This window comes from Tyto alba, unplaced genomic scaffold (genome assembly GCF_018691265.1).
Source record: "Tyto alba isolate M040663 unplaced genomic scaffold, T.alba_DEE_v4.0 Super-Scaffold_1000006, whole genome shotgun sequence".
In the NCBI taxonomy this organism is placed as follows: domain Eukaryota; kingdom Metazoa; phylum Chordata; class Aves; order Strigiformes; family Tytonidae; genus Tyto; species Tyto alba.
The window spans coordinates 27251029-27278985 of record NW_024881272.1 but is presented as its reverse complement, the minus strand read 5'-3'; the positions used below and the strand labels follow the sequence as shown (position 1 = coordinate 27278985).

The 27957-nt window shown below is 37.8% G+C and overlaps 1 protein-coding gene across 8 annotated transcripts in view; it reads left to right on the top strand.

Moving 5' to 3' along the window:
- The window catches only part of BEND5 (BEN domain containing 5), a 960999-nt gene that overhangs the window by 592131 nt on the left and 340911 nt on the right, over positions 1–27957 (top strand). For 4 of the 8 annotated variants that reach the window (XM_032997230.1, XM_042805589.1, XM_032997235.2 and 1 more), the window contains 3 exons: positions 4131–4279; positions 8775–8988; positions 12908–13106. The exons of the other annotated variants lie outside the window; for them this stretch is intronic. In XM_032997230.1, the coding sequence (XP_032853121.1) occupies positions 4131–4279; positions 8775–8988; positions 12908–13068 (524 nt within the window). In that variant the 3' untranslated portion in view covers positions 13069–13106. Of the gene's footprint in view, positions 1–4130; positions 4280–8774; positions 8989–12907; positions 13107–27957 lie in introns of those variants that run through there. 8 annotated transcript variants of the gene reach the window in all.

Here is a 27957-nt window from a genome sequence, read left to right as displayed (position 1 = left end):
GAAAGTGCTACTTTTAATCAAGAAATAGATATGTAAAGACTTCTTTAGTCTTCCTTACTTTTCCAGGTTGTAAATGAGGTATGTTTGGATATGTGAATAATCTGTGAAAATTGTTCAGGAAATAGATTACATCCTGAATTCATCTTCAGTTGTTGCAGCAATCTCTTAAACCTAGAGTTTCAAATGACATGTAATTTATGTTATGCTGCACTTCTAACAGGCTGGACTTAATGCAAACTAATTGCATTTCTGTTTTACCTTAGAGACTTCTGATTTCTTTGCATGAGATGACAGCTGTTTTGTGCTGATGAATTGCAGCTGTGGGAAACGCATGCCTGTTGCCATTTTAAACTTGCAGATCAAATATAGAACAGCCTCTTGAGCTAACATTCAGTCAAGTATTCAGTTTCCTAATTTCCCATCAATATGTTGATTTCAGTGAGCAGCTAGAAGTCAGTGTATTCTACTTCAGACCTAGGCCTTCATCTCTGCTGCTAAACTTGAGCCACTCTTGTGGGAAGAGTTGAGGTTCTTAGTCCTCCACATGGTGACACTGAATTGCTCTTTGTTTTAAAAGAGCCTTGAAAGCAGATGTGGCAGATGACAGTAGTGTAATCAGTACGGATCCATGGGATTATACTGAAGCTTCTTTATGGTTTTGATATGCTGTTATCCCACAGATCCCTTCCTGGAGGAAGCAGGCATTTGACCAGGGCTCTAGGGACCAAAACAGTGAGGGGAACATGGTGACTGCTGTGGAAGTGGTTATGGTATCCCTCATCTGAGCACCTGGAAAAATTGTGCAGCCAAAGCCTTTATTCCTTGGCCTACTTTGGGATCAGGAAGCCCTGTGATCATAGGCCTTTGCAGTTTATCTTTATTCTGTTGCACCTGAAAACACACTCATGTGCCCTGTTTTTATCAAGAGAGTAAACTGATTTAGAGAATTAAATCATGGACTCTTCCCTGTAGGTCTATTCAAATGGTCCTTGGTGAGATCTGTGCACTTTACTATGATTGTATATGGCCAGAAGGTGTGAAGTTGTATCAGGGATAATGTTTGGGGGTTGTTCACTCCCTGATAAATACTGCATTTTCTTGTTGTATTGCTAAGAATTAGTCTTGCTCTAAAGTCAGGGAGTATACTCACTTTCATTCATAGACATTCTTTCATCAATGTGCACACAGCCTCACAGGTGGTTATTTTTAATCCTAGTTTAATTTCAGTGATCCAGTTTATAGTGTGTTGGGCCTGACACCAGGATAGAGAGAATGAAATGGTATCTGTCTTCCAACGTGTAAGGAATTACTGCTGTTTGGTTTTTCTAGATTTGTTTGGCTGTTTGATATAAAGAAGAGTCCAAGGTTTCTATCAAGTATGAGTACAGAAAGTACCATATATATACTATTACCACTTCTCAGACTCCTGTTGTTTTCATTCAAATTCTGGTAGATCATGTGGGAAAACAGCTTGCTACTTACAAATATATATTGACCACTTATCAGTTAATTTATTTTGTCTTTTTTACTAATTTTTGAGTAGCATGTAGCTTAAGATGCAGTTTTGAGGAGAAGAGGTGATGAAGGGAAGTCTTCTACCTCTTCATCCTGCATTTGAAGTTGCTAGCCCCTCAGATATTATGGAAATTTTACAGTCAGAAGGAGAAGGATTTTGCAATAAAACATTTTTCTTTTTTGCATTCTGAAGAATTGTCTTTTTTTTTTAATGATCCTTATTATGTAAGTAAAATACTGTTAAGCCTTTAGATAGTGCAATATATTTTTGTATGTTCCATTCACCATCCTTAAAATAAGACACAGAGCATGAGAGCTACAGAGAGAGGAAGAACCTTTTAGCGTGTGGTGTGTGGTAAATTGGGCACACAACTCCAATTAGCAGTAAGGAAATAATGCAAGTTGCATGTCTAATTCACAACATGCCAGGCTGAAAATGCAGTCTTTGGTAGTTGTGAAGACTACCTAGTTAGAGGTGGATTTCTGTTTGGGAAGAAAAAAAACAGTGGAATTCAAGAGAAGACATTTTAAAGGCTTCCTTTTGGTGACTTCTAAGCAAGTAGTAAAGAATGAATTACAATAGAGGTTTTTCTGACCTGTTAGATCTCTGGTTATTATGGACTTTCATCTACTGTTTTTCTTGGGGAACTCCAGAAAACAAATCGTAGCTATGTCAATAAATGACTATAAACAAAACAGTAAAGAACTTCTAAATATCAACTAGTAAAAGTGTTTAAACTGACATAAATGTTTTCTTCTAGGAAGGAGGTGGTTGTACTTGGGTGTTTTCCTCAAAGCGACTTTCAAAGTGTATAAAAACTCAGAACAGCAATTTGTTGAGGAATGTGTTCTTACAGTAACAGCTAAAAGATCACTTCTTAAGTTCACGTGGGCAATTACATCACTGCATCTGCTTGTTCAGGTGTGCCCACACTGAGAAGTGTGCAGGCTTTGGGTGATTTAATAGTCCAGGTCTTACCCCAAATCTGAATCTGGTTAGCAGTGTCAAGTTTAGACAGTTTAGTTTCTCTTGGCCGTACCATTGTATATGCATGTAGTAGAGGTGCTTATTAAGATCACCATGACATTATAATGCAAATGGTATGTCTTTTATGATTTCTCTATTTGCGTCATGCTTGCATTTCATATGGCTCTTAAGACACTCTTGTTGGTGGCACTGCAGTATAGGATTGTTTGAGCTGCTGAGACAACTTCCAGTTGTTGCCGAGTGTCAAGTGGCAGTCAGCTGAGAACGTTTAGCTGGCTGTGTAGGTGTAGAATAAGCTATATGATAAATGTCAAATGCTGACAATGGAGGAAATGCTGATATCACTGTATAATAATCTCTAAATGAAACTGCACAAAGTAGGAGGAATGAATGCTTTGCTTGTTCCAGGTACAGGAACTATTTAAGATACGTGGCTCAAGATGTAAGTTCTGGTGCCAGCTTCACTTGCAGAGTTAGATCAATTCAGGGCTTGGTCTGTGTGCGCAAACACCGAGGAGGGATGCTGAACCGTGACGGTGACCTGATTATTGACTTGTCGTTTGTTGAAGATGTCAAGGTTGGGCTACAGAGTGCTGCAGCGCTCTCAGCACCAACCTGGTACAAGATAGTTCTTACAAGTGGGTGAGTTTATCCTTATAGTTCTTGGAAGTGGCTGATTACTGTGGTGTCTAGGGTCTAAGCTGGCAGCCTTGCTATGCTAATGAACCACTGTCCCTGTGTGGAACTTCAGTGACTGCTGGAGCTTCTCATGATCCTAGAGACAGACATCAAGAGACAATGATAGGCTTGGGGCTGTAACCTGTTCCTAGACTTCTGGTGTAACCACTGCAATGAATGAAATATAGTTCACAGATTATTTTGTTTTGTTATGTCTTTTTGGGAACAATTTATAATTTGATCTGGAAAAGAAAAGTTAATGACTGGCAAAATAATTATCCTCCTTCGAAGCCTCAAACATATGCCTAGTAGTATTCTGTTGTTTAATCTGTGCTTCGTTTTTGTTGATTACATTAAAAATAAAAATCAGTGTGTTGGAAGGATTGGACAATCAAAATTCTAATTTATGTGGGTTTTTTTAACCTTGGATTTTCTTTCTGCGCATGATACTTTAGCATAAGTAGCCTAAGGCTGTTTTGTTTATAGCATTTCTGTAGATCCTCATGATGTTTAATATACCTCTATCTAAAGAGATTTCAAATCTCTGTAAAATTTGTAATTCTATATGGATAATTTCTGTAATTATCACAGTAAATTATGCAGGTTTCTGTGCAACCATATAGTAGTTCTTATCTGAAGAATTACTATTGTTGCTTTTGGTTTATAATTTCCATGGTGTGCATTGAAGCAATCTTACCCCTATCTGTAGTTGTCCATATGTTCTAAGAATAAAATTAAGCAATTAAATTAAAATGAAACATTTTAATGCTTATAAGGCAGAGTTACTTCCTGCTTTTATTTATTGACTTTCAGAAGTAGGATTTTGGTTTAGACTCTAACTTTGAAATGAACATGACTAATGTGTTATTTTATGCTAACCATGGGTGATGAAGTGATTGATTTCATGTTCTCTGGGATAGCAGACAGCTCTCTTTTCTTAACTGTCTAGGACCTGCCATTGAGCTTGAAAAAGTAAAACCAGAATCAATTGAGCCTGAACCTGAGGTACAGAAGACCTTCAGTGAGGAAGCAAATACATCAACGTACTATCCTGCCCCTGTTCCAGTAATGGACAAGTATATTCTCGAGAATGGAAAGGTATTTTAAATTAAATATAGCATGAATAATTTGTAAATGTCCATCAGGTGATTTTCTTGTGGAATTCTCATGATCTTGGGGGTTTTGCATGGTAGCAACTTACACAAACTTCCTCAGTTTTCATAAAGGTATGCTATTATGCTGAGGAAAACATGAAATTACAAAAATATGAACAGCATAGAAAATTATCCTCAGTGATGAGAGCATTGAATGCTGTGCAACACAAGGAATACAACTATTAAATATGCATGCACAAGCAAATTGTCATAGCCCTCAATTGGTGACATACCTAAGTCCACCAAATATAAACCAAAGTCAGAGTAACCCACATTATAAAGTTTCATTAGTCTATTTAACAAAAATACTTTTTTTCCAATAGGCTTTTAATGTGCTGTAGTCATATTGTGGAGAAGCTTTCCTGTTTTGTTTTAATTGGAGTCCAGTAAATAACTGTGAACCCTGGAATGAAAATTGGCTCCTTTAAATCTGATAGGAGCGCTGCTACTGAATTGAGCTGATGTACTGCTACTTTCCAGATACTTTTATAAAGTTGGTGAGATACAGTTTGCCAGAACCTGACTGATAGTTTTTCAGACTTCAGCATGTTTGACACATAGTTTGCTCATCTACTGAGGCCTGCTTCTATAGCTGTTGCCATTATCATTAAATGAACATTATATTTCTTTTACAAAACTATGTGTCCTTCAGAATTGCCTATGCTGATCCTATTTCTTAGGATATGTATGCATTCGGTTTCATAATCTGAGAACCTTTAAGGAGGAAATGTCCATTTCAGCTTTGGCATACAGTAGAATTACTGATGGAATAGCATGAAATACACATTCTCAGATTTGTGTTACAAGAATGACAGATGCTTGTGCAGTCTTTCTTGAAGATGAATTCAACATAATTGTTGAGGACAAGATGTATGTGAAAAATAGTATAATCCTGGCAGTTTGACATGTATTTGGTTGAGATAGCTTTTCTTGCCTAACATATTTAACATGTCATTTGCTTATATATTTTGTGTATATTTGTGCAATGAAAACTCAGCATATATTACTGTGAGAGTTTTGTTTACCTCCTTTTTTTCCACTTAAGGTCTGTTGGATAGGACATGTCCCTTAGTATGTGTATGCAGCCTTTCCTGCACCTTTATTTCATCTGCCAGCTTCTTGGCACTTCTGTTGCTTAATTTTTCTCTGTCTTTACCGATATAATATCTCTTTAAGTTTCTTGTAATTTTGGTTTTTCTTTAAGTTTGCTTATTTACTGGGGCTTCAGCCAGTTCAGATGACAGAAATGTGAACTAATAATGTTTTTAGAGTGTTGGAGGGTGATTTTTTCCTGTTTTCTTTATTTATGCCTTTTTTTCATTATTCCTTTATTGACATACTAGAGCAGTTGAAATACTTTTTTAGAAATCTTGCCCTTTGTGGCATCGGATTTGATCTTAGTAGGATTCTTTCAAAGCAGATAAATCTCTCCCCTCCAGAGGGAGAACAGAGTTACTGAAAAAGAGCCTATGGCATTCATTTAAAGAAAAGAAAAGAAGAAAAAAAAAAAAAAAAGAAGAAAAAAGAGTTCATCTTCTGAGGTACATGTTAGCACAGTTACAGTGGTGAGCATTGCTTTGAATTTGCTGTTGTTTCTGTTGCATTGTGCTTGAAGGTTGATCCTGGAGTTGCTGAAATTGGGGGTAAAGTTCCCATTGATTTCATCAAGCCAGGGGTCTGGCCCATGGGGCAGCTTTTCCAGTAAGAAGGAAATGGCTTCTGAATCTGGAGTACAGTAAGCTTCCTATAGCTTTGGGGGTAATAGGAAACAGTACTGAGCCTGTTCCACAGAGAGGTAAACTGAGACATGGATAGATTAAATTCCTTGCTGTAACAGTGCTAGAAATAGAAAAAGGGAGACATAAGATTCCTGTGGCTGTGGCTGTCTGTCATGTAGTTGCTGTTACCATAGGTGTTTCATACCAGTGATAACCTTTTTCAATAAATGAAGCACATTCAAAGAAGAGATGATCTGTCTGAAACATCACTATTAAAAATAGTTGCTGTAACTTGTTGTTTTAAGTAACGTAAAGCTAGTGAATAATGTAGTAGCTCGAGACTAAACAATATTTAGCAAAGACAAACCCTAATTTTGGCAGAGGGTAATCAGATTTTTGATCAAATATAGCAGTCTCTACAACTAATGTAATACAGACATCCAAAATTTGTCGTGTCTCAACATTTCAATTGTAGTTACTTTTGAGTAACTTTTACTCATTTTTACAGTTAACTTTTCCAAGATCAAAACAGAAATAACTGAATTATAACTGCGTCGTGATTATTTTCTGTGCACAGTCTGCTCACTCTGATTGAAGTTGTCTTACAAAATATGTAGAGAGCACCAAAACAGTGTGAATTTTTTTAAAGCCATTATGAAGAGGCTCGACAACAGAGAATGAAAGAAAAAAAAGGGGTGTTCATGTTGTGGTTATTACTAGTTCCATTTCTGTCCATTATGAAATCTAAATACCATGTCGACTTGTGAAAAGCTGCCTAGAATCCCTTTAGTATAGAAGATTCTGCAGGAGAGGCAGCTTGCTTTATGGTTTTATACTTTGAGGAAGTTAGATTTTTCATTTGTTTTTTTATAATGTAGCTGGTAGCCAAACTATTAATATTTTTCTGTTTAAGTTTTTAAACAACTACTTGCTTTTGAAGGATGCCATCGTAATAAAAAATTTCTTCGGGTTATAGCCCTCATTAATAATTAAAGCAAGTTTCCATTTAAAGGAAAAATGATATTTGGTTGAATACAGGCAGTAAAATTATGGGTATATAAAATTTTACAGTAGCTTTGTCCAATTTTCATTGCATTTAATGGGACTTATGTGATACTGTTCAGACCTGTATGGGGAGCAGGCACAGTTTATGTAATGTCACATAAAAGGAATAAAAACGGGAAAAAACAAAAGCAAAACAATTACGGCAAACAGAGTCTCCAAATACAGCTTTGCCACAGAATCTTGTTCGTGGGATTTTTTTTTTTAATTGTGAGGAGGCAGTAAGTTTTTATTAAAGTGTTAATGTTACAGAAAGCACCTCCATTTGATCAGATTTTCTGAAACCTACATTTTGGATATAACAATCAATACGTATTTTTTGTATTTTGCACTTTTATAGATTATGTGAAAGTAAGTTCTGTCTTCTTCTTTTCCAGTGCAGTGAACTCTTATCAGTAATGAGAATAGCTAGGTCACGCATTAGCTTATTATGGATGATAAAGCAAGCGTGGATCCAACTGAATGAAGTTCCATCACCATGTGAACAAAGCATTCTGCGTTCAGAGGTAGTTCAGGTGTCTGCACTGTTCTCTAGGAATTTAGAGCATAGACGTACAAGGTACAAATTATTCTCCGTGGTTCCAGGGGCCAGCGTTTGTGTCCTGGTTGCTCTTATGTCAGACCTGTGCTGGTTACTAGTGCAGTTATTTTCCTTGCTGTTGCTTGATGGTGTCCTGGTTGTCAGGACTATCAGCTCAACGTATATAGTGGCAGCCTAAGGGTGGTACTTGGGATTCTCATCCTGCATTCATCTTCAGTCTGGAGCACTGGGAATCTTGGGGTAGAAATTCGGTGTAGCTCTGTGGGAGTCAACCCAGCATACTCAATGCTGAGGAAGGCTAATAAGCATAACTAGACTCGAGCAGCTTCCTTTTGGAGACTCTACAATGGCTTCACACAGCATTCCCCAGTACCCGTATTATCCTACTTTACTATTTCAATGAGATATCTCTACTCCCCATTGTCTGGATAATGGAAAGTTTATGATGTTGCAGCAATGGGTCATTGCCTTACCACAGAACCGTTTTTACCGGCATAGATTAATCGTACGTGATAGGCAAACTTCATGATAGAATTGGAAGTTTTACAAAGCTTCCAAACTCTCTTGGCTTATGTTAAAATTGGAGCTCTCAGAATACCTTCTTCCCTTCTAGTTACTTTATACAATCAGGCTGAATTTTGCCAGCAGGTACAGGATATAACTTAGGAAGTATTTCCTGCTCTACTGCCTCTGAAATATGCTTTGGGTAAAGTCTGTTTCAGCCAAAGGGAAGCTTTCATATTAAAGACAATGTTTCATCTTGCTCCTGAATTAGGCTGGTGCAACTGCTTTTTTTACATGCTGTGCATATCTTTATAATACTGGATGTGTTTACTGTTTCCTTCTATCTATGTTCCTGACCATAGTCTTTCAGGAGACAGGCTATGCGGTGGGGGTAAGCAGAGAGTAAGAACTGATTACAAAAAGGAACTATATTATATGAGGTTGACTTGAACTCCCTGACCCACAAAGTTGGAGAAGTTTCAGAATTAGGCAAAATGGATTTGTTCAGCCCTAATTACTGTTATTATAGTACCTAATATTAATGTTCCTACAGCACTTGGATACTGTTGTGTGCTACATACCATAGATAAGTTGTTATTATTACTACCTTCTAGGTCCATCTTGGCAGTGGAATTTGGGTAGATGAGGAGAAATGGCACCAGCTGCAAGTAACACAAGGAGATTCAAAGTATACAAAAAATCTAGCGGTTATGATTTGGGGAACAGATGTTCTCAAGAACAGAAGTGTCACAGGAGTTGCAACCAAAAAAAAGAAAGATGCCGTTCCCAAGCCACCTCTCTCACCTCACAAATTAAGCATTGTCAGAGGTAGGTTATTTGAAAACTTTTGCTTCCTGCTTTGGAGTTTAACCATTAATCACTGAGTTGAAAGATGCTTCTTTTCAGCTCATATAAAATTAACTGATTAAAAACTGTAATTCAGATTGCTATTGCATTGTGAAGTGCATACATATCCAGGAAAAGTAAAACACATTGCAATAGCTGTGCACAGTGCAGGCCTTCACAGCTGAAGAGTTGTACATTGACTTCAGTAAGGTTCAAGAAAATCATCACTTTAAACCACTTGCAGGACAGGACTCTGAGCCTGGAGAACAACACGTTGTTCAGGAATTCATTTATAACATAATGATTTTTTTAAATGCATATATTCCTTTTAACAAGCCTGAGCATAGTTTTACCACATTCTTTCATCCAGAATATAACCAACTCTGGCATGAGGCACAGAAACCATTATAGCTGTGACTATAAAAATACGCATACCTTCAGAGGCAAGAAAGAATAGTTTTACACTTTTAAGTGGAGAAAATGGAAATAGTAAAAATTAATTGTTGCACTTGAATTGGAATTTGAACAGGAAGTATAAATCACTGACCTATTTGGCAGGAAAAATTGCAATGACACTTTCAGTAACTGCAAGCCTGAGTCCATGCATGTAGTACTTTGAGAGAGAGAAGGCCTTCTCCTTTATATAAAATGAACAGTGAATTTCAGTCCCCTTGTATCATCGCGCTTGTGTTTTGCATTCATTTCTGTCTCTCTTGGTATTTCAGGCTTCTTTTTAAGTCAGAACTGAGTTGGTTCCTCATGGAATGCATACTGAAATTGGATTTTTAGGTTTTGTGTCCAGACTAAATTGCAGTAGGGCTGAAAAAAATCTCCCTATTTGATTGAGATTCATTATTCTGCATTTCCTGTTCTTAGTTGTTATGTGCTCTAAACCGTGAACTCTTTAAGAGCTGTTGTAATCTGCCTTGGAAGTGCCATGTTTTGGAAGTAAGGAATATGATTCCTCTTTGAGTGTGTGTATGTGTCTGTGTTGTGTGGAGACAAGTTGGAAACTGATCTTTGAACTGTCATCTTTCTTAGTTTGTCAGAAATGAGTAAAAGACTTGTTGCTTTTTGTTTGTTGTTTTTGGTTTTGTTTTGTTTGTTTTGTTTTGTTTTTTTTTTTTTTAACTAATTTGACTCAAGAATATATGTGGAAGTGCAAGCTGTTCCATGCTGATTTTCTAGTTCTGGCTTGGACCATTTGGTGTACAGTCCTAACACACTTACCAAAGTAAGGACATACTGGCCACATAAGGAGTCCACCCTGTGGCTGTGGCTACGCTTCCTAATGGGAAAAAGAATTGGTTACCGAGATGCGTATTTACAAGCACACAGTAAAAAAGTGTTATTTTTCACTGGCCCATTGCAAGGAGCTTTCTGGTTTCCTTCCTGGAAGCTGATGCTCCTCAGCACTGCCGGCAAGGTTGCTGATGTGAGGATATCCTCTTCTACTTCAGTCAGGGCCACTCTGTGTTGCTTGAGCCATTTAAATGATGGCTTTCTTCTGACTCCACTTGTTTTGACTACAGTGAGTTTGAGAGTAAGTTCCAACAAGGTACAAGGTGAGAGGCAGATGGGGCCCTTCCCTTTCTTCTCTTCTATACCTTTACATTTGCCAGCAATTCAGCTCTTCCCTATTTCCTCATTTTTCTGTGTTTTCTATCTTACTTCTGTTTCCAGCCTCAACCCTCTGTTGAATTCTACTGTTCCATGCCCTGGTTTTCCATGTTCCTCTTTCCAGTGTTTCTTTCACCTTGTCTTTGACTCCCTCTTTGTTAGACTCAGGACTGTACAATCCCCTCTTTAACCAGTTAAACTGCACAGCCAGTGTTTAGGTGACATCAGACAGACTTTCTATATCAAGTGGTACCAGCTAGCACATAACCATGATTTTCCACATTGTTGTGTCCTTTGCGTTTGCGTCAATGTTAGCAGGTCTTGTCCCATCATGCCAGCAGTGTTTCCTGGAAAGCTGGAAGCAATCAAATAAGAAGCTGTATGGAGAAGAAAACAAAACAAAACAATGAGTAGCAAGTGGACAAATGGTGAAATGTGAGGAAGTTGAGTTTATGTAGCTAATAGTTTGGATCAGGCATCACCGAACAAGTAAAGCTCCTTGTTGGTCTTTGAAGTCTACTTGAATCTTTGGTCCAGTCAGAAGTACGAAGGGATATTTGTAAGTTCCTCTAAAGCTGAAAGACAAGCCCCTAAGCCAGCATCCTTATGTGACTATTAAACTCTTATTTCTGTAGCCCCTCATAGAAATGGAAGAGATGGAAGAAGAGTAACTATGATGATCATGGATCTGTCTGGGTCACACTGACTTTAAGAATCACAGCTGATGAATGATTTCTGTCAAGTGATTCTTTACTTGACATTGTAACTAAACTAATAACATAGCCTGTCTTTTATTGGAAGTTCATCTTACTAGGTTTATCTGATGTAACCTAGGAGTATTTCTGAGATTGTTGTAGTACAAGCTTATGTCCTACAAACACACGGGGTTTCTTCAGGTTCTCAGTGATGTGCCTCTTCTTAGGTGTTGTATTTCAAATCGTAGTTTACTGATAATCAGCATTTCAGCTACCAAGCTGAATGCTTATTAATTTTATTTATTTTATATTCAGTACATCTTTCAACATAAAACTCATGGGTTTTTTTTAGATGTCATTGTTCTGTGGACACAGAGTAACTTATTTAAAATAGATTTTTGAATGACAGCATTAGCTCTTAATGTGTCTGATATCTCTAGTTTCTTAAAAATTCCTATTGTGTAGTATGTAATAAAGAAATTTAAAAAGTACAATGCATGAGCACTGTTACAAACCTTGTTAATGCAAAATAACCTTTTATAAAACTTCTGAGAGGTTTCAAAATGAACTATAAAGCATGCATAGTACTTAATTTTCATAACTCTTTAATATGATGCATTAGAAATGTTGTAAACCATGTTAATTAAGTGATAATCTCTATGGCTTATTGTATATGAAGCAATAAACAGCTACTGGAATAGATTACTAGGCAAACCACAACGGAGTTTGGTTAACCAATCTGAGAAGCCAACACAACAAAATACATTGTTCTGGTTATGAAACCAAAAAACGGAAAACCTGCCTAAGATGTTGAGTGTGTTGCACCACCTCCGATTTCAGTAACATCTGCAGGATTCTAGCACTGAAATACCAACTCCGTGAAGCAGAATTCTTTCAACTTTCATTGCCCTCATTATTTTGCAGTTATTACTATTGCTTGCTTTTTGTATTCCAGTTAAGTTCACAAAGTGTATAGAGCAAACATGCAAGAAGATGGCTCTTGCCCTGAATAATCTACTGATAAAAGCAAAATATGCCTAGGGACAGCATATCTGATAAAGACGCAGACATTAATGTATGTTGAAGAGATTTAAAAAATAAAATACATTGTTTAATGTTTTCTACTGGTTACTGCTTCTCTTCCTAACTGTTATCATTTACTTGCTGTCTTGAAGGTGTGAAGGTAGGAGTGACTCACAGGGAACTGTTGATAACAACAGTTCTGGTGAGACCATTCACCTGGGAAAAGATTCTAAATCTGCTGTGGAGACATGGACAAATGCAAGTTAGGCAGGCAAGACTGACACGGTAAAAGGTTGGATTTAGCCTTGTTTCTGTATAGAAATCTTATTAATGTAGTCACAGCATAACTGGAAGTTGGTCATTCCAAAGATTCAAGCCTGGTGAAAATTCTTGACTTTAACAAGATAGCCAGTGAATAAATGAAAGGTTCTGTTGTCCTGAAACAAATATACACAATGCTTATGAAGTGCTGTCTCTTGAGTAGTTAGCCCAACACAGGGCTATATTCTTTTCTAAAAATATCCTAATGGCTTTTTCCTTTTTTTTTTTTTTTTCCTCCCCAGAATGTTTGTATGATAGAATAGCACAAGAAACTGTGGATGAAACTGAAATTGCACAGAGACTCTCCAAAGTCAACAAGTACATCTGTGAAAAAATCATGGATATCAATAAGTCATGTAAAAATGAAGAAAGGAGGGAAAGTGCAAAGTACAATTTGCAATAAATTTTGGATTTTTAATAAAGTCTTAGTGTTTTACTTAAGTGTTGCTTTTTGATTTGTGTGGCATTTTCGCTGATGGGAGAAGCTGACTTGAAGCATTACTCTCCTCCTATAACTGATTCATTTTTTGAGCGGTTCTGTCAAAAGCCTTTCTATGGTGTAACCTGTTTTAAATAATGTAATATATATTGTAAGTCCACTCACAATGAAACAGTGAATTTTCAAAGGTTTCTCCAATGAGTTGCAGTATGTTATCTGCAGTTCTGTATACAGGTTGTAATTCTGCAAACACCAACCCATTCTGCCTACATTTCGTGTTACTGAAGTTAGTAAATCTAGGCTGCAGTAAACATCTGCTTAGAAGGAAGAACTGTACAAAATCCACTTTGCTATTGAAAAAGGTTTTATTGTATTTTACAAAGTGTTTTTCTGAACTGAAATTTTAATCGTTTGTTTTTATAAATATTTGTTTTGATCTCTAACAATATATTTGGTCAAAACCACACAGAGAACGCTTCTTTTTCACTTATTATCTTATAGATAGATCACCATTGCCATCATAGCTTAAAAAAAACAAACAACAAAGAACCCAAAGTTGTAAGTTGTAAAATCATGACAATTTATTTTTAAAAATAAGTAAGTCTAAAAGCAGTTCTTTCTGAGACACTGAGGCACTTCTCAGGTTTCTAGTTATGGTACAAAGCTCCTCAGTATGTCCATATTACATTTCTTGACACACTATATTTTTAGCGTATTTGTATTTTCAAATGATTTAAAGATTACCACACTATGACAAGTTTATGTGTAACAGAAAATTTACTACCTTTTTGTCCAAATTCATAGTTTAACAAGGGAAATTTTTAGCACAAATTTAAATTAAAAATAAAAGTAATTTTCTACATTAATGTTAGATTTTCACTACAAAGTTATAAGGAATAATTTGTTGTCTGAATTATGCCTTATTGTCTGTAAGTGAAAGAAAATAACCTGAAGTGTTTTTTCGTGAAGGATTTTGAAGATAAGGTTTGTAGAGATAACTTAGGGCCTGGACTGATCAATTTTGAGGATGTTATATTCGTGATCTTGGTTCACCTTCCATTTACTTTGCGCATGCAGACGTGATTATCTACCTTTCAGGTTGTCTGCTCCTGAGTTACCAGCATTTGTTTCTCTTCTGCCACTGCAATTCTGCTTCCTGTAGTTTTGAAATACTTAGCGCTTCTTGTACCCTGTAGCACAGGTATACTCCAACATTAAGCCTATTTCAATGTCCTGTATGCGTAGACAATTTGGAAAGGAGCAATGTAAGGATACTTTAAAGGGCTGGGATGGATGGAAGAAAGAGGGGAGGGGAGGCGGTGTGCTAGAACTGCAGGGTCTGATTTGGGAGAGATGGAGAAAAACCCCACATTGTCTCTTCTTGCACACCACACGTGCTTAAATGATGTCTTAATTCAGGGCATATGTATTTGTTTGATGCTTTCAAAAGTGCAACTTCGTGATTGGATGGTGCTAATCTAAGTATGCCTTGCTGCCAAACAAGTACACCCCACTTCTGCTGCTCGTGTCCCTGCATTCCTGTCCCTTCACTTGAACTGGCACTTGTGATTGTGCAGATGTGTCAGATCTCACTGATTTCCATGGTTCATTTCATAAGATCTGGTGCCAATAGGATGGAGCCAGGGAGCATTCAGCACGAGGGACGGGAAGAGGAGGAGTGCCTTTTTACAGTGGGTTATGTCTGCCCTGAAATTGCATTTAACAGCCTAGCTTGTCTCCTGTTAATCTCAAAGTGTTCTTAGGTAGTGTTTAATGAAGTGCATAAATGTTTATGCTTCCTAATTTGGGATGCTAAATAGCAAATTAGTGTTTATAATGTCAGTGCATGTATCCTTTTATTAATTAAAGAACAAAATAGAGATAACATTGAAGAAACACTTAAACAGCAAGTTCCCACTTTTCAAGCAGACTTGTGAATGTGCAATTATTTTTAAGTGATACTAGGGCAATCCACTAGTTTTGGGGAAAATGTCCATAATTTCCTCATCTTTTATGGCTTTAGTACTAATGTGTTTTCATTGTAACAGATTCTTTAATGAGAAGATAACGCTGCACTTCTTAGAAGATAAGCCTATTTGAGACAGAATTTTATGAAACCTGGGAAAAGCAGATTAGAATTTAATTATAGTTGGGACTCCAGCCTGGCCCCAGAAATCAGAGATTCTAAGTCTCCACAAAAGAAGCATCATCTAAGGATTCTCCTTGACAGACTTGCCCCATCAGATGTGAATGCTGCATACTGCTGAAGAATTTAAATGTTCAGTTTGGGGAAAGTATCTTGGAAGTCTTCATTCACTTTTCCCTGGAGTTTCTATCAGCCCAGGTCCAGCAGACAGATCTTAGTGGAGTTCAACAGGAGTATTTGGGTGGCACAAAAGAGTTCACTTCCCTTTGAAGTGTAGCGTCGTCGGAGGCTAATACTGTGCCCTTCATACTGGGCAACTGTCATGTAATGTGAATGTCGCCTGAAGCTGTGTTGAGTTATGGCAAAGGAGTAGGACATCTTAAAGGTAATTGCCTCTTTATTGTATGATAACTCAAACTAAATCTTTGGATTTCTGGAAATAATTTTTTGCTAATAATAAGCCAGTTTTGCACACTGTAGTCGTAAGGCAGTATGCAGAGGGCTCTGCAATTGATAGCAGGTGTGTAGGAATAACATCTTTACACTTACATTTGGTCATTACTCTTGTTTTTTCCCTCCCTGTGAACCCATACAAAGACGATACAAGTCTTTCACATAGGGGAATGGGCTACAGTTGTCCTGTGTTCTGGCATTACCCAAGAAAAATACAAAATTTAATGGGGTGTGCTTTTCTGCTTCGAAATACTCATGTATAAATTAACTGAATTTCATTTCACTATGTTAGACTGCATTTATGGCCAGTGCAGTTCTTGTTGGTACATTAATTCTTCCATAATTGTGCCTGCCTGTACATAGTTTTGCTTTGTTCATAATGCATCTGCCATGAATCTACCATAGGAAACTTTATGCGAAAATAGCGTCTACTACTCTAGCTTAACTTCATACCTGTACATCATGTGAAACGGGAGAGAATTTTGACATAAAATGAAGTGGGTTTTATTTCACCCTGTAATACCCCTCATTCGTCATTCTAAGGTTTGTGCTCTGCTGTTACTTCATACTGTAAACCTGGATTTGTAAGTATCAGAAAAGCAGATTTAAGAGGAACTTACTTTTTGTCCTGAGAGATCAATGCATACTGTTTGCTACTTTTTTCATCGAAGAAGGTAATACTGTTTTATGAATAATCTGATCATTTGTTGTCACACATTGCAGCTGTAATTTCTGATATTCATGACCTGATCCATATTAAAGTGCCTCTGGCACACTTACAAGGAAGCAAGATTAGAGTTAACAAAAAGGACTTTATTTTCTATTAATGATTTTATAAGGGAAATGAGCTATTATATTAAAGGAAAGACTCCTACCAGAGATTTTAATACCTGAGTCGAGATGTCTAGCGACTCAATTGAAAAAAGACTGCTAGTATTTGTTGGAGAGAAAAAAAAAATTGTTAGGTTCTGCAGTTACAGAACAGGTTTGGATTTAGTGATGCTTTATAGGTATGGGAGTTTTTTTTTTAATACAGCCAGACTAAACTACTTATTTAGTCATGTCGGAGTTGAACTATAAGTAGAAGGAATTTAAGGTTGCATTTGGTTAGTTATTAAGCATGACTGTCAAAAGAAGGTGCGGTCTTCCTGCAGGAGGTCGCTTCTTTGCACTGAACCTTTGGTGTTGTATCCAATAGATTACAACAGTGATGCTTTGTTGTTTTAAGCCTAGATTATTGTCCTCTTGGAAGTTTTATGTAGCAATAAATTGAATTTTTTTTTTTTAGTGAAATTGTAAAGATAATGCAAATTCATAATTCAGAATCTGTAGACTTATGAAAAATGAAGCTAAATTCAGGTCATACTTAAAATAATACTGTCGTGATGCAAAACCCTAAAGGAGTGAGAAGATTCTGAATTGGTAACATTCTGTATTAGCTGTAACCTCACTGTGTGTTAGCTGCATTTGTAACTTTGGAGAATCCCAAAATTGACTGGTTTCTGAAAGGGAAAGCAAGGTTGTATGACCTGGAGCTGTATTGAGGATTATTTTAATATTCCATCTTTTGGTGTGAGAATGACCACTCTTCACAAAGATACAAAGATGAATCTTGGGCTTCTTCAGAATGAGTTGGTAGTTTTCTCAGTAGTCTTTAAAATATTTGTCATTCTGTGCATGCCTTTAGTCTCAGATTGATGAAGTCATAACGTCAATTGCTTAGACTTTATTGGTGTCATTTTTTTCATCATAACAGTGTGGAAATGTGAAGTGATTCATACAACACTGAGGCAATAAAAATGTTATGAAGTACAATCATTGCATGTTTCATGCTCAGTAGCTAATTTTTAATTTCACCATCTTGGACACTTTTTCATCCCCTCAGGCTTCCTAAGTAGGGAAGGAGAATCATTTGGACTTGGAAAACAGGAACAGTGATTCAAAAAGGAATTAATTTACTTGGCTGTTAATTTGCTTTACTTTTGCAATTATTTCTGCTGTTTATGTTTGAACAGTAACTTTCATTCTGTGCGTCAGATATCCGCTTTTTCAGTCCTGCAGTGAGATCACAGTCCTGTGGTTGTGACGTCATTTGTCTACCATAGAGAAAAATACCTCACCGATGACATCAGACAAAGTTACAATATGTCTGGATCAGAACAGAGGTGGAAGTGAGTGTGGGAGGAGAGGAAGAACCTTGGGCCTAAACTGTTTTTTTTTTCTGTGCTGCTGCCTTCTGACTAGAAAACTTATTCCAACAAAATAAATTATTTCTTCCACATTTAACAGCATAACAACTTTATTTTCTTTATCGATAGTAAAACCTTAATGGAACTAAACTCCTATATGTTTAATGCATTGGGCTACTTACTTTCATATCAAATTTTAGTCTTTAGTGATTTGAAATTAAAGAGTCACAGGAAGTTTACTGAGCACTCAAGAGAGGAGTAGGCTGGGGGTGACTTAGCTTTTATTGTAGTATAACAATTGCTAGAAGTCCTGTGAAATACAAGATAAGAAATTATGCTTGTTGGTGCTTTTGTATCCTTTAGAGTTAGGATGAGCTTTCATGCTTTTGGAATGGAGAAAGATTTAGGTTTCATGGGATAGACTTATTATCAGAAGAATTGGCTGTGAACACCCTTTGGTGTTCACCCTACTGAATGTGAAGGATGCACTGAGACAGCAGTAGAGACAATATGTTTTGATAGTGCCATATCACACTGGGACCAGCCCCTTCCACATGAGACTCGAATGAAAAAGCTTACATGGGAGAGTTTCACATTCTTTCTTCCATACTCAAGTATATCTTTAAAGTGTTCCCAAATATTTATGTATATCTTACTGAATTGGAGTTTAGCTTTTTAAAAAATAATGTATTTTCATGTTTTTTTTTTCCATTTTTCTTGTATTAGCAGAGTAGAAGTTTTATGGGAGACATCTTTCTCCATGTTTAAGTTGGGATATTATCCCACTGATATTTGAAAATAGTCTGTTTGGATATTTTGCATCTGTGAGCCAGATGCACCATGGTCTTCCATTTCTATATGGAGTCCTCTGCAGGATTTATGGAGGTGCCTTTAGAAAATAATTCTCAAAATAATCAGGATTGAAGGGGAATGGGGCAAAACATCTGTCTCCAAGTTAATGATCTGTTTTCCATTCTTTGAAGAGTCTTAGATTATGAAAAACAAAAAAATCCTACTTTCAGGAGCTTTAGTTATTTTCCTGCATTGTATATTAAAATGCTTTGACACTTGCCAGTTTCTTTCCATTTGTATTTTCATCCTTCCAGGACCAATGTACACCGTAAGTTCTGCATTTCACTGTACATGCTTACAGGAATTAGGCAGTTCAGGATGTAGAATTTGGGGCTAAGCAGGGGTGAAGGTGGTGATGTAGCATCACCTCTGCTTCAAAGCAGAGTGCAAGGAACCACCCTCCTTGTTAGAATAGGGTAGGGCAACCTAGAGGGTTGTCTTTTCTTTAGGCATAGTCTTCTAAAGGCAACACATCCGACACAGGCTGTTTATTGTCACATTGGTAAATATGTGCAACTTCTACTCTGGCTTCCCTAAACTTGAAGAGTAACTGAGATCCACTCAGCAGCAGCCAAATGCAGAGGAGGACCCGATGTCTGATGGTACAGGAAGCCTAGGAACAGGCTGTGGAGGGGTCATGTAGGCCTTTTCACTGTCCTACAGAGAATGAACACATGCAACTTAGATGAAGTCAGTAGCCAAACAGCAAAATCTTAAGTAGTTTGACTGGCATTTAAGGTTTCAATCAGTGGGAAGTTTCATTAAGAAAGTCCAATCACTCTTATCACTTAAATTCTTATGCCAAGAATTTAACAACTACAATAATCAGCATTTTCTTCTGCAGATACCTCTATCTAGCACATTTACACAGCTTTACAGATATATTGTACTGCTGTTCTGTATCAATCTGTCTATGCCAGATAAATCCACAAATCGGTAATTTTCCTGATGTTATCCAGCCCTGTCTGTTTTCCTGGTCTTCCTTTTTCATTTCTGCTCCTTCTGCAAGTGGGAGGCAGTCTGCTGTGCTTCCCTTAAAGGTAAGGAGTTAGAAGCGTTTCACAATTCCTGCCTTGCAAGTTGACAGCAGGGTTCTGAAGTGAAATACCTGCTTGTTATTCTTGGAGATAAGTGACACGGAGCTAGAGCATTTCCTTAGGAGATCTGGTAGTACTGCTGTCACCGTAAGGCAGACTTTGCAGTTCAGGGACTTCACAGAGCAGCATTTTCTCTTTTTTTCTTGCTGTGCCGAAGCATAGATTGTAGCAAAGAAAATTTTACTCTTATATGAAGGTCTCAAAGTGGTGAGATGGAATAAGTAGATCTTTCAGCATTATCTCTTAAAAATGTTCATTTCTCAAAACAGAGGATCCCCTGCTTTTTCAGAGGCTCAATGGCCTGGAAGTTTCCCACCTAATTACAGTTCCTAGGTTTGGATTGTCATTTCTATCAGATGAGCATTAGGCACTTTGACAGATTATACTGATTTATGACTTTAAATTGCCTTCCGGGACTGCCTTTTTCCATTTACTGTATGAAAAACGGCCACCTGTTGATCTTGTGAAGGAAAAGCTATTTCAAATTTCTGTGATCTAAGTACAGTTCTTGAAGGATGTTCTTGGCTGTCGACTTACATGCCTAAAGATGGGTGGAAAGACTGCAGGCTGTGGTGCATCTGCTGGTGGGTCATTTGATGAGATGGAGTGGTCCCCTGCAGAACATGTCAGAAATCTTCGCTTGGTTGCTCCTTTGAAGAGAAACCTTGTCTGTACCGCAGCATGCTACTCAAAAAAACGAGCAGCCTTGTAAAATCATCAAAGTGTTAAATCCATCTTTTCCTTTAGTAGTTTATTCCAGTGGGTAACTAGCCTTGCTGCTCAGCTTGTGCCTTATTTCTCTGAATTTTTCTAGCTTAACTTCTAATTCTTTGTTCTTGGTTTGTCTGTCTTAATACCTTGCCTCAGTATTTCTCTACCACATGAACATCTCGATAGACTGGGTGTCTTCAAATACCACACATTTTCTAGGTCGTGACTCATTTTTGTAATAGTTTTCCTTTACATCTACTCAAATTCACTTTAGTTTTATGGAAATACTTTATATAGAGGAGTTCTTGATATTCTCTTAGTACCATATTTGATTTAGTTAATATGATAAAATCTCGTGTTTTAGGATGCATGTCAGTTTGTGTTAGAATGTCATATACAATAGTTGTAATTTCATTTTGTTGGGCAAACTTAATTTGCCTCTGTAGAAAAAACTGGTATTTAATTGGTTCTCAAACAATTGATGTCCCAGAGTAATTCCCTTTATACTGTATGATTAAGTATAGCTCTGTCATGAAAATGTTGTTCTTAAAATGAGTATTTATCTCTAATACACTTTCCTCTTTGACTTGGTACTGTACGGGTGCCAATGACAAGACAGAGCATGTTCTTCCTGATTGCCAAACTGCTTATTCATGTATTCATACCTCAGCCAGGTAGGTGGGTGATGGTGTCAAACTGGACTGGAAAGAGCAAGAGGTGAGCAGAGTTTCACAGAAAAGGGACACTGAAGTAGTAAAACTTAGAAAAAAGGGAGCCCACAGTCATTTTACTATTGTTAAATTTTGTACCATCTTCAAGATAGTTATGGAGTTTTCTTGGTTGATGATATCTATGAATTGACAAAGAATGGTGAAGATCTTATCATCATGCTGTTATGTATGCTCAGAATAAGGTAGGGTATCCTTAGGGAGAGACATCATCTTTTGTGGAATTATTTCATTTTGGAGCCTCCAACCAAAGCCCATAAAGGAACCCGACCTGACAGAAGGGCTTGCTATGCATCAACTCTTGCTGTGTCTACACTGATAAGTTGAAGGTTGCTTCTGATAGGACATATATATATTTTGTTTGACCATGTCTGCTAAATAATTAATATTCTCAGTTAACCTCAGAGACAAGATGAGGAACTGCCAACTTTCTCCACTGAGATGGTGTAATGAAAACTATTCTTTGCCAGAATTTTGAAGGTCAAAACCGTCTTAAATTTGCAAACAGAAATTATATCGAGGTAAAGCAAAAAAACCTGTAATTAATCTTTTCTTTTTTTTTTTTAAGAAGTCCCTTCCTTCCAGAATTTTTAATAGTGTCAGAGAAGGTTCTTCTGAATTTCCTTATCATCTCTCTGAAGATTCCCTGTTAATTAACTTAGTCACTTACGAATGTTGTGAAATCATGTTATGGGTTTATTTCTATTTGTAAAGACATCAGGAAATTTGTGTACTGCACCTTTTGAAAAGTAATTAATGTTTTACTCTTAAACACCTATTGTTCTTTTTGTATTTCCTATTGTTTTGAAATTAATACCACTGCAAATTAAAAGCTCACATGCTGGTTCATCCAGGTTTCATTTACAAAGAATGGACGGAACAGCACTGTTGAGCTGATCCATTTAAAATGATGACCCTCACCTCATGAGCTCAAGAAAAAAATATTTGTATTGGTCTGCTTAATCCAGGCTTCCTCTCTCTCTGGGGGTGACCAAAGGTGACCTTTTCCCATGTGATTTGGGAGAGGCTGTGTAGGTTTTAACTAACTAGAAGCTTAATGATGGGAGGGATAAGATCAGAGCAGTTTAAGTGCATGTTGTAATACTGAGGGCAGAAACCAATTGATCTTACGATCCCACCCTAGTGCTGCAGTATTATTAAATACTCTGGGCAAGGCCTTGGTGCTGTTTTGCAGGGTTATGGGTGGTGCGGAAGTTGCTCTCATGGTCTTCCTGCTTACCTGACTGATCCTGCACCGGTCAGGCTATAGGGTTTCATACATGCACTTATGGGTGGGTTTCTCCCACGCTGGTACTTTGTGAGAAGTTCCTCTAGCCCACTCCTCAGTGAACATGCATGGCACTTTCTTCTTCTTGAATAAGGAATATACAGGCTGTTCTGCAAAAGTTAGGGATCTTTTGTTGCTGGCTAACAAACTCTTTTCCAGTCTGGGAAATAAAATTCAGTGAAGCTTTTTTAGCAGAAGGATGTCTTGTTAGCCAGTATTGCCTCTACTCTGCATATGAGAATTACCTATTTGTACCATCAGGTGCCCCAAATATAATTACTGGAAGAATCAGATACAGTATGATTAAAGGAATTAATATTTGTTATTCAAGGGTTTTCTCTTTATTAAATATTTCTGCAAAATTTCAGTAACCAGTGACCTCTTCTGAGAAATGACTCATTGCATTTTAAAGGCTTTATAACCAAGTCATCCCTTCTTGTCAGAGATGTGGAAGATGAATAGATGGTTCTTGCCTGCGATTTCCAGTCTCAGGGGAAGACCCTTTTCACTGCCTGTGGTGATGCTCAGCTGCATCACTGCTTTTAATTGCCTCCAGGCTCCTTCAGGACTTTGTCTGTCCCCTCTGGCATGACCTACATCCTTACAGAACCATGAATCTCTTGCCACTGGTTAGTGGAGTCTGAGCTCAGGACAGAAAGTCCTGTTGCTAATCCCTAGCTGTCTCTCAATGCTGTAAGCTATGCGCCAATCTCCTTCTTGTGTCCTTAATTTCATCTGGACTTATTTTGCCTGTAGAAGGATACAAATGAATTTTCTGTATTAAAGATGATGGTAGAAAACTTGAGCGCTGTCTTGAGCGTTATGGGTACTAGGTGTAGTTATTACACTGAAAACAGAGAAGGATGTATTAATTAGAGCACAAGTACCTTAAAATCAGAAATTCATGCATCATAATATGCACGTATTTTTTCCCTTGAAAGAGGGAATAAACAGTGAAGTAACAATTCCATCTGTAGTCTGAATTGCATTGCTGCAGGTCAAATCAAAGGCAAGTGTATAAATGTGTCAGATAATTCAGTTTTATTTGAAGGCTTAGGTTAATGGAGGAATAAGATGGTATTTAGTGTGAATTAAAGTAAACACTACAGTCTGTTATGGAAAGGAAACATTTATACAATATAAGATCAAACTGTTCATTTTGGGAAGTATAGTACTCTTCTCCAAGAATGTCTGTTCCACTGTTCTGTAGTACTGAAGGTGTATGGACCTGCTCTTGGGCTTTGTCATGCAGGATTGAAGTTACTGGACCCGTACTGTCGAAGGCCCAACGTTATGCAGGTGCATCAGTTTCTATCTCGCTCTTTCTACACATAATGGTAGAGAAGCCTAGAACATTCGTTTTCAGGACTTGATTATTTTAATTCCCTGCTCCCCAGCTTCCAGTTTGAATTTACTCATGAGTGGTGTATGTCTGTTTATTCTTGAGCAAATGTTGCTGCCAAGTTTCAGCAGCTTTCTTTTTCTGTCTTTGAAGAGTTTGAGAGATCATATCCACTCTACCTTTGCTAGACCAAATTGTCTTTTAAATTTCACTTGGGAGATATGCTCACCAATTCATCTGCTCTTATCATAGTCAACTGCTTCTGTACTTGTCTGATCTTTCTTCATCAGTGATGCTTTGTGCTGAATTTTATTTGGGGTGGTAACAGTATGTTATACAGTGACGTTATCTTTCTAGAAATGCCTTTCTCTAGAAATATCTTCTGCGCTTTTTGTGTCTTTGTCATGCTGAGAGCTCATAATTCAGCAGTAATCAGTGGCTCTGCTGAGGTTGTTACCCTTCCTTTTGGGTTCCTAATGTGTACCAGATTTCCTGTCAATCTGTAGGAACTTTTATTTGGGCTGTCAAACTTAATCTTACCTCCATTATTCCACTTCTGAAAGTCATCTTGAGGGATCTTTTCTTTCCATCTGATATTTCTCTGCTGCTGCATCATACTGATGTTACCTTCCAGTATGGTGCCATTAGTAGGTGCCTCTAAGGTCTCCGCTTAACCAGTGCTTATATGAATACTGTCTTTGCTTTTATGTAGATTTGTACCTATTCTAACACTGTTTGTAAACATTTAATGAAGCCTCAGATTGTCCCAGTGGGGCAGGTAGTTTTCTGAACAGTAAATGACCAATAATGCTCAGAAATGGGGAGCTGCTGGCTTGTTCAGCATCATGCCTTAAGTCAGAAATGAGCACTGATGAAGTCATTCCAAGTCCTCTGCTCTAAAAGTCAAGTAACACTGTATGCTTTTTATCAGGATACTATCCAAAGGCTTTTAGAAAATGTGGTATATGTCAGTGCAAACTTGAGGCTGGGATCTGGAAAGCCATCCAGAAGATAAATCTAATGGGAATTGAGTTTTCAAAACTCTTGGGGATCTTTGAGAAGTGAAGCCTGGATATTTTAGCCACTGATACTTTGACAGATATGCTTTCTTGGGGTACCATATGTGTACTTTTCCTGGGTACTGTTACAATACCAGGCTGAGCTTCACCGTTGTTTTTATTTATGTTTTTATTAAAGATTAATAGCTCAGGTAATCTGATAGTACATAACGCCACACTCATCTGTATGTGCTGTTTCAGTAGCACTTGTCTTGAGGAATTTTGGCAAGATTCATTTGAAATCTTCCAACTCTTGAACTGCACGTGTAATATCTCTGAAAAAACCCCAAATATCCATGTTTCTCCCTGATGTCCCCAGTTCTGTTTGTCATTGTTGTGTTTATTGTGGGGATTAATCTTGAAGCATGAAGTGATTGTGAGCTTAAGTAACAATGTGGAGTGAAATCTCCTAAGTAACCAAGTTACAGGGAGTGTGTTCATGAAAAAAAGAATATTAAGCTTTGCATCTAGCTCTGTAACATGGAACCTCCATTGTAGTTTGGATTAGCATAATTTCCCCTCCTGCCTCAGCACCGCCTTGACTTGCTTTGTTTCTTTGGGGTCCAAAACATACGTGTTTCCAGAGAAGTTGCCACTCTGGGATTTGCACACAGCTTTACCTGTCCATCCTCCGAAGCTACCCTCTTGCCTCTGAGCCAGGGAGAAAGCACTCCAACTGTAAGCTTCTTAACAAAAAAAAAATAAAAAATTGTGCAAATTAACTTTTTTGTTTGTTTTGGGAACAGGGTAAGACTATCCGAGTGGTGTACAAAGATTGAGACTAACATTTATTCCTAGATAGAATAATCTTTTGATGACAGAGGTTCAAATTTGCAATTAAATTGCTGCAGCTTAGCAAATTGTAGCTTTGTGTAACTGTTTCTGTGCGACAGCATTTGGTCTACAGCAAGTGCAAGCTTAAACCTCCTCTCTGCAAGCCAATAAAAGTCAAACTACTTCAGAGTTTTGTGATAGATACACACACAGAGGGCTACTCTGGCTCCTGATGCATGGTAAGAGCAGGAGTCTGAGTGCTGCTGTGGGTGAGGTGGATGCCAAGGGTTAGAATGAATTGTGTTATCAAGATCCCACTAGATAAAAAGGGATTTTTTTTTTCTTTTTCTATCATTTCACTTGAAATCAGAATGACCCCAAATTAATTTTGTTTGGAGGTGTTTCCTAATACACAGAATCAGACACCTGTACTTGTTCACAGGTCCCAGTGCAATAAAAATCTAAATAAAAGAGTGTATCTTTTGTTTTTTAACTACCTGGATTGAATTCCAAAGATGTAATTTACCCCTAAAGTCCCAAGTCTGATGATCTTGTTGCATTTCCTAATCTCTGCATGTTCTGAGCGATCCAGCTGTACCCCTGACCGGCCCTCGGCGTGGGACGTGGTGCAGAGCGGCACTGTTTGCCTAATAAAGTCAATGGGAACCTTTCCAGTGGGTTACAGACCAAGCCTACAGAGAAGGAATCTGCCTTCTTAAGGGATGTATGGTAGCAACCGTATTGCTTGAGCTCAGAGCAGACGCAGCAAATCTGAGGTGGCCTTGAGAGGAAGTTTCTTTTGTGGGATTTCCTAGTATGGTATGTTTACATTGCTATATGTTATAAAGAAGGTTTCTTATGAGCAGCTTTTAATCTTTGATGTGGAGAGCAAACACTGTTCTGACATTAATCATGCTAACAACACATTTGTACACAGAATAAGTCACCTTTTAAATGTGGGAATCACAAATACATGTTGACAGAAAAATATACTTAAGCAGTTTCAAGTGTGTGTTGTAGTAAGCAAACCAGCCATTGTATTCCACAGAGCTGCATGCTTTAAATGCCTTACAGAAAAAAAACAAGTCCTAAACTGAATCACAGTAATAGAAAAGGAAGTGTTTACATCTCAAAACATTCTGTACAATAATCATTCCTTCCTTTTAAATTTAATTTCATCAAATTTGAATCCAAATGAGATGAAGTTTGAAACATAAGCTTTCATGGTAAGGTACAATTCAGCATGTAATCTTTTGCAGGTGGCTGTTATTCGTTTATCATTTGTATTTCCATATTGCTTAGCAACCCCAGTCCTGGACCAGGACCTCACTGCTGTAAGTGCTCTGCTAACATCGATGGAATGGATGGTCGCTGCCTCAGAGAATTCACTATCTTGTATTGAAGCCAAAAGTAAACTATGATTTCTCATTCCATCCTTCCAGAATGGGAAAAAAGGAAGGCCAACTGATACTTAGTTGTGTGATTATCAGTTTCTCTCTTGAATTACTGAATCAGCACAAATATTTGGGGGCCTGTCAAGCGTGCAGGTTCAGATGTGTGTAGTTTTTCCAGATTTTGTGTCCTGATGGCTAAAGTGGGGTATGCAGCCTCAGAGAGTGGGGTTCAGGCCAGGTTGCTCCTCTCTGAATAACCATTTGCTGTCAAAGTTGCTCATGCAAGCAAATAGCTGCTCATGTTTTGTGTCCTCCCACAGTTAAAGAGGAACGGCCTACCCCGCGTTGCCAAGTAATTACTAGTACTTTCTCTGCCAGTGGCACAGGACCTGTATCCTTCAGACAACTGATGCATGCTACGCTACATATATTTACTTGAGAAGTTATGTAAGCCAGCATTTGTGAATCTGTATTCAAGTCCTCATTTAACCTCTTAAGTAGAAATGTTCTGATTTTTCAAGGGAAGTAGGGTTTGTAGAAAGCTAAAAAGATGGAAAAAGCAGACAAACTTTTGGTCTTAAAGTCCTTCCGTGATCAAATCCCAAGCTAAAGACACCTCAGACAGAACCGCACTTGAGCACTTGGGAGTAGAGATTGCTGCTGCAGGGCAAAGAGGAGCGACTGAACATTGGCAGCTTCTACTTGTCGATCACAACCAGACTCTTAAGTGGTGAGATTCATGCCCCTGCAGCAGCCCTGCCCGTGTCGGGCAGCTTGGTCCCATTGCCGTACTGCAGCTGCGGGCAGGGTGCAGTGCAATA